Source organism: Centroberyx affinis, unplaced genomic scaffold (genome assembly GCF_046629955.1).
Source record: "Centroberyx affinis isolate AG114_WGS23_722 - 3 ecotype Tasmania unplaced genomic scaffold, CSIRO-AGI_Caff_v1 ptg000018l_1, whole genome shotgun sequence".
NCBI classification, from domain to species: domain Eukaryota; kingdom Metazoa; phylum Chordata; class Actinopteri; order Beryciformes; family Berycidae; genus Centroberyx; species Centroberyx affinis.
The window spans coordinates 469,746-476,570 of NW_027278733.1; the positions used below are offsets into that span (position 1 = coordinate 469,746).

Genomic DNA, 6,825 nt, shown 5'->3' on the forward strand with positions numbered 1-6,825 from the left:
TGTACATTTGTGTATATTTTGTAATATGATGTGGTAGTGTACTGGTTTGACTGCTATTCCTACACCAATGTTTTTATTTTAGATATAAGGCTTTTCCCACTGTTCCACTTTGACAGTCACCTGTTGGCAAATGGGGTTAGTGTGTTAAAGAATTTCTGCAATATTTTTTTGTTATGTTCTGGTATAAATGATGAGGCTAGTGTTCTAACTATGCTAATAAAGTGTGACTTGTGGGAGAACAAATGTTTCATGAAATTTCATGTATCTTCTCAAGATCCAACGTCTTTTTATTTCGTTTCATTTAATTCTTGTGAAAGTGTAATCAATATTTTATATTATTATTATTATTGTTATTATTATTATTATTATTACAATTATTATTGAGAAGAATTAACTACATATCACGTGGCCGAATATAAATGAATAAAGTAATGATATATACTCTGGTTTAAATAAATCATATTTCCTCTATGAAAACATTCCGTTGTTGATTTTTTTTTCTACTCTCTAGAAAATTCTGTCTCCTGCAGTCACCAGCCCCCAGACCAATGCTTTCATTTTATTGACTTATTTGGCTGTCATTCAAAATGTAGGCGGGCGGAGCTTGTTTCCAGGAAGTGTGTGCATTAGCGTGACTGGCCTCACATTGTTGCTAACCCAAGTTTTTGCACAGTCATTTGAACATTTGATATTTTCTTCAACCATTGCTTATTCTACCAATATGGGTGATGATGAAGAAAAGTATGACGGGATGTTGCTTGTCATGGCGCAACAACATGAAGGAGGGGTGCAAGAGGTAAATAGATGTGTGGCTAGCTTACTTTAGCTTGCGTGCTAACGTTGAGTTAGCCTGTTAGCTACCAGGCGCACCTTGCCAGTCAGCATTCACATCCAAAAACGAGTTAATGTAATGGAAACGGGTCATGGTACAGCCAAATTAACATTACATTTAGCCGACATTTCCAGTTGCAATAGAGACAGATGCATGGACTAAACTGGAACCCATTCGTGCCGTTCTCTCTTGTACGAAAAGTCCACTCAAAATTATGGCAATTTAATGTTGCCTTGATATCGGTAAATTTACATCCCTGTAGAACACACCCTAAGATGTTTTCGTATTTGTAAGTGCATTCTGGTAAATTCGGTACACATATAATCCATCGAGTAGCACTTTATTTCAATAAAATCTAACTTAAGTATTGGTTCACACTGTTCACTACCGCCCTCGGTGGTTCGTTTTGGTGGAAGAATATGGTGAGAATTACAGGGGAACCAATTATACAAATTGAAATTTTGTGTAAAGAAGTGCTGCATGGGGTACTGGATACATGCCGAATTGACTAGTGGAATCTAAATATTCCTAAAGCGACAGAAATTTTCTACCAGGTATGTTCCTTTGCCGATAACCAAGGAAACATTAAACCAACTGTCAGATTTCTGAATGGAGTCTGGCTAGCATGATGTTCTCTCCAGAGGAGAGAGAATGACACTGCGCATGGACCAAACTAGCCAACTAGCGTAAGCTAGACAGCTAGCCGTCAAGCTAGTGAGAAACACAAACGTCAACACTGAAACCGGCCTTTCTGATTACCGTGCAGTCCCTCCATACCCGCCGTCATTCAGTTAAACTTTAGCTCGGTTGATTGAGAAACAACCAATTTGATGGGTGAGGCTGAGGCTGTTGAGTTGGTGACAAGGATGTAGATTATACAAGTTATTAGTGTGCTTTACCACGTTTTGTGCAGGGACTTTGCAAACAGTTTAAGCAATAAAAATGAGAATAACAGGAATTGTATTGAATAACTTGTATTGGCAAATGGTTAAGTAGCTAGACATTGGCATTAAGAGGTGTAAGTGTGTGTGAGGCTGGCCTATTCACTCAGTGTCCTTACAGCATTACACCTCAGTCCAATTATGACAACAATGCTCAAATATAAGTCAGTCATAACCAATGAGTCTGATTTTGTGATAACCTATTTTCTTCTCCCAACAGTTAGTGAACACATTTTTCAGCTTCCTCCGCCGCAAAACCGACTTCTTCACTGGTGGAGAACCAGGTGCCCCAGAGAAGGTGAGCTCCCCAGACCGGCAGTGCAGTCTGCAGCTCCTGTGACATTTGATACACCGCAGTCTATATACTAAGCAGTGACAGAACCCCCTCTGCTTTTCCACCAATTCTCACCATCTCTTTCTTTCAGCTAGTGAAGGAGTCCTTCGCCCACCACAGTGAGCAAGCGCTGAAGGTCCACAGAGAAAAGCAGATCAGACAGGAGAAGGAGCAGAAAGAGAAGGCCCAAAGAGCCGCCAAGCTGGCAGAGGAAGAGAAGAAGAACAAAAATGAAAACGGGCCACAAATCCGGGAACTGACTGATGAAGAAGCAGAGAAACTTCAGTCTGAAATTGACCAGGTGAAATCTGGATGCTTTGATGTTCTGTCACATGTGAATCACTAATCATTGCATTGCATGTATTGATACTGGTGTGTACTATGCATTTTAGAAAAAGAAACAAGAGGAGAAAAAGGAGGCTGTGACGACAAATGCAGAAAACCCACCAGACAAGGCAGAGAAAGGAGAGAAGGGGGTGAGAGTGTGGACGATTCTGAAGTAAATTTTGAAGTATTTTGTCAAGCACGCTATATGGTTGGTAAAAGAAGTTGGTGTTGATGACTGAAGTAGATGTAGTAGAATCTGGGCCAGTTGAGTTATTTTCCCAAATGTCTTTATTTCCTCAGTCTGAGTCGGAGGGAGAGGAGGATGAGAAGGACAAAGATAAGCTGAAGCCTAACGCAGGCAACGGAGCCGACCTTCCCAACTATAAGTGGACACAGAGCCTGTCTGAACTTGATGTGAGTGCCTTTGCTTTTTTGGCTTCAGAATAATGCTTTGAGGTATAACTTCTGAAAGATGCGTTGGCATTTTGGACCTGTGTTTTGCTGAGTAGTCAGACCAATGAGTGTGCCTGCTGTTATAGAGATCATTTTACATTGTAAGATTTCAGAACGACTCTTTACATTTTATTTACACATAAAAAGCACTTAATTGAATATGTAACTGCAACAGAGAAAAGTGTTCTTTTTTACCATGCCACCTTGGTTTTCAAGGGCCAAATTCATGTCTTTCAGTCTGGGTGAGATACTTCACTCCTCTATATTTATACACTGTCAAACATCACAATGTGGTAAAAATTATTTTGTGCATATTATTCCTGTTCTGAGAACTATCTGATTAATTAACGGAAGTAAATATTCCATTAATGTGAAAATTTAGCGTGTGAATCTGTGAATCTTCACATCTTAGCACATCTTCACATCTTAGCTGCAATTTTTTACACCTCCCATAATCCCCTTCTTGTATGCAAATTCATTTAGACGACGTTGCACGACAGTAGAAAAAAATTTTCTGGGTTCTTCATCTATATTGTTAGTTTACATGGACTGCTGCCACACAGTGATGTATGGAGATATATCAATCATGTTCTAATCATTACACAGCACATACTCATTAATTCATTGGCAGTTTATAATAAATAAACATTGTTGTATAGGCGGTGCGTCCATGTATGTATGTACTATCTTATAAGATATGTTTAGTAATATAACCCCCCACCCTCACCAAATGCTCTAATGTGAAGGGACTGCAGGTTACCAAACTCTGTCCAATAAACAAACTACTTGTGAGTCCATCCAGCTTTTGTTTACAAGCCCTTGTTCACTTGTTATTGGCCAGTGTGAACCTAACCCAACCAAATACAAAAATGCAACAAAGTAAAATTTTCAACTATAGATTGGACCAACAAAAGTGAATTGTAAGTGTGATCGCACCCTTAGATTATCCAGTTTACTGAGCTCAACAAAGTAGCCAACCAGCAACTCCTGGTGATTCCAACCACCACATCTTCTTTTGCTCTTTATGACAATGGCCATGAACAAAAAGCCTAAGGAGTTTGCCAGAATGTAATACGCACTAACAATTGTAACCTCTCTCCACAGCTGGTGGTGCCTTTTGACGTGAAGTTCCGCATAAAGGGCAAAGACGTGGTGGTGGACATCCAGCGGCGCACCCTGAAGGTCGGCCTGAAGGGGCACCCGCCTGTCATCGAAGGCCAGCTCTACAACGAGGTGAAGGTAGAAGAAAGCTCCTGGCTCATCGAGGACGGAAAGATTGTCACCGTCCACTTGGAAAAGGTATGAGAAAAGTTTGTCTTAAGCCTATGGAATACTGTAGGTACATTTATAGCTGTAGCCCTGCGTCTCTTTTGTAATGATACTGGTTAGAACATAAGACACATCTCCTGGCTACATCTGTATTTGCAGTTAATGAAAGAACTGCTGGCCAGTGTAACCTAATCTCATTCTATCATGTCAGATTAACAAAATGGAGTGGTGGAACAAGATGGTTACCACAGATCCAGAAATCAACACCAAGAAAATCTGCCCAGAGAACTCAAAGGTAAAGCTTTCTACTTTCTATAAAACTGTGGAGTACTCTTTGAAGTTTCAGAAGTCACAAAGGTTATCAAAAATATATTTCTCTCACTCTCTCTGTTCCCTCCACCTTCTCTTTCCTGCCGAGCAGCTCTCGGACCTGGACGGAGAGACGCGTGGCATGGTGGAGAAGATGATGTACGACCAAAGGCAGAAATCGATGGGCCTGCCCACCTCCGAAGAGCAGAAGAAACAAGACATTCTCAAAAAGTAGGTCCCTGACGTTATATTACTCCCTCATGGAACATCACTGAAACGCTTGAGGAAATATATTTTTATGTTGAAAGGACCCGTGCAGTTTTCTTGTCACCTTGAAACTTACAAGGTCTTTTTATACTCTTTTCTTTTTTAAGTGCAACAAATGGCATCTTCTGCTTTTTATTGTCTCAACTCACACAGAAGCTACTGTATATTGCTGTTAGTTTAACAGAGGCTTTATGGCGTATAAAGGTTTTATAAGAATGGTGAATTTGAAAGCTTGACTGTCTAGCCTGCCTTCAGTGTTGCCTATATCCGCTCAAGGCCAGGCTGCTCGCTGTAATGACGGTAATAAAAAGATAGCAGGACGTTTGTACCAGCTTCCCCCAAGCACCGACGGTGACCTCATCCAGAATCACATACATCCAGACACATTACACATGGATATGATTAGATATTAGGTCTACTAAATCCTCCCCTCAACGGCATTTCGTTACTGTCCACCACACTAATCAGATCATCTATAGAGGAGATGATTTAGTTTTTAGAGCACCTTGCTGCGTAACTTTGCATATTAATGAGGAAAAACTGATTTTATTGCCACTACTATAACGCAATGATTTAAGATACAGAGTTCATATTAATAGCACCCATGTGCCATGTGAAGAGAAGCAAGTTTGCATAGAAATATTTGCGAAGTCACCAATTAATCAGCTTCATTAATGACCTCTTTAGCATAACTGCTTATGTTTAATATCTCATGGTGATTATGGTGGGACATGAGGCAGCTCTAGGCAGCCTCTTGTTTTGAAATTTGTTTTCAAAAGGGATTATTATAAGGTTTAAAGTGGTTGATGTATTATAACATTCAAATAGTGAGGTATAATTTGTGGAGTGAGTACATCCAGGAACAGCGCCCCTTCCCCTCCGTGGAGTCGGTGATCCCTATATGACGTATCAGCTGGGATTACAGGGAGCAGTTGTTAGACCGAGATAAGGCCTGGATGTGGGATAACGTCGGAGCTGTCGGAGACAGATGCGGAGGACAGTCTCTTATCACCGTCACCGGTTAATGACCCCTCTTTCCCCTCCTGGAGGCCAAAGGCGGGTTACTCCTGTTCAACCCGGCCTTACAGCATGTGTCTGCTGCTATGTTGACCTCCACTTCCTCTCTAAGCTTGTTAAAGCAGCCTCTAAAGATCTTGTATACTTTTATAAGGGTTAAACAATACTACTGTGACGATGGTAGTGCAGATATTGGCTCTCAGACTCAGGTGACATCTCAAAACACTACTAGTCTGATTTTGACAAAAGTTGAACTATTGACAGTGCAGAAACACTTTGACAAGACGTATCCTTCTGAAAAGTTCCATCAAGCCAGTCATGTCTGAGATATGAGATTTTGTACTGTCGCCTCGTTTCCAACTGTTGTGTCTGCTGTGTCTGCAGGTTCATGGCTCAGCACCCAGAAATGGATTTCTCCAAAGCCAAATTCAGCTGAGAGTTCCTGCCATCAACCCAGCCTAGAGCGTCGACATCCACGTTGCCTGTGATTCATGTGAATCCCGATCGGAACCAGCCTCAGGCACTGAGCCCACTGCTGAATCGCCCCCCCCCCCCTCCTCCACCACCCTCTCCCTGCATCTCTACTCTCCGTCTAGGAAATGGTTTTGTTGACTTCACGTCTCAAGTCTTCATTTTTTTCGTTTTAGTCATAAGTTTTGATGACTGTAATGCCCACATTTTTCCCTTTGCATGTGTTCTAAATATTTAAAGATATGTCTGGATTTTTTTAATAAACAAGCTTGAATTCAAAGCCGGCGGTGTGATGCGTGACTGTGTAACCCTCCGGAGGAAAAATAATTACCGCGCTGTCAGCCGAACGTAAGAAGAAACACCCGAACCCGAACACCCGCCAATAGGGAAATGTAAGGGAAAAAAGGTTGTGAGCGGTAAAGTGTCAATTCAAAGCTTTTACCCGCTCGCTTTTATATTTTTACTGACTATGAATTTGAAAGTTCGCAACCTTATAGAGGTGAAGGCCAAGATTAGCCATTTTACCAGCACTCAGAGTCATTGACCTCGGACATGTATTGTTTTTGGATGACATCCAAGGGCTACTGGCTTACAATGAGAACATG

The 6,825-nt window shown here is 41.2% G+C and overlaps 1 protein-coding gene across 1 annotated transcript; it reads left to right on the plus strand.

Moving 5' to 3' along the window:
• The first annotated feature begins 622 nt into the window (after positions 1–622).
• Positions 623–6,513, plus strand: nudc (nudC nuclear distribution protein). The gene is made up of 9 exons (XM_071537578.1): positions 623–796; positions 1,994–2,071; positions 2,199–2,408; positions 2,500–2,583; positions 2,735–2,848; positions 3,992–4,186; positions 4,368–4,451; positions 4,578–4,696; positions 6,134–6,513. Exons 1-9 carry the CDS (start codon positions 722–724, stop codon positions 6,183–6,185), a joined length of 1,011 nt encoding a protein of 336 aa, XP_071393679.1. The 5' UTR covers positions 623–721; the 3' UTR covers positions 6,186–6,513.
• Positions 6,514–6,825: the final 312 nt, after the last annotated feature.

Excerpts from the sequence above, each read along its gene's own strand:
- nudc (XM_071537578.1), top strand. The coding sequence starts at position 722 with ATGGGTGATGATGAAGAAAAGTATGACGGGATGTTGCTTGTCATGGCG. Across the intron at positions 2,584-2,734 it reads CAGAGAAAGGAGAGAAGGGG|TCTGAGTCGGAGGGAGAGGA; the intron begins GTGAGAGTGTGG and ends TTATTTCCTCAG. Across the intron at positions 4,187-4,367 it reads TCACCGTCCACTTGGAAAAG|ATTAACAAAATGGAGTGGTG; the intron begins GTATGAGAAAAG and ends CTATCATGTCAG.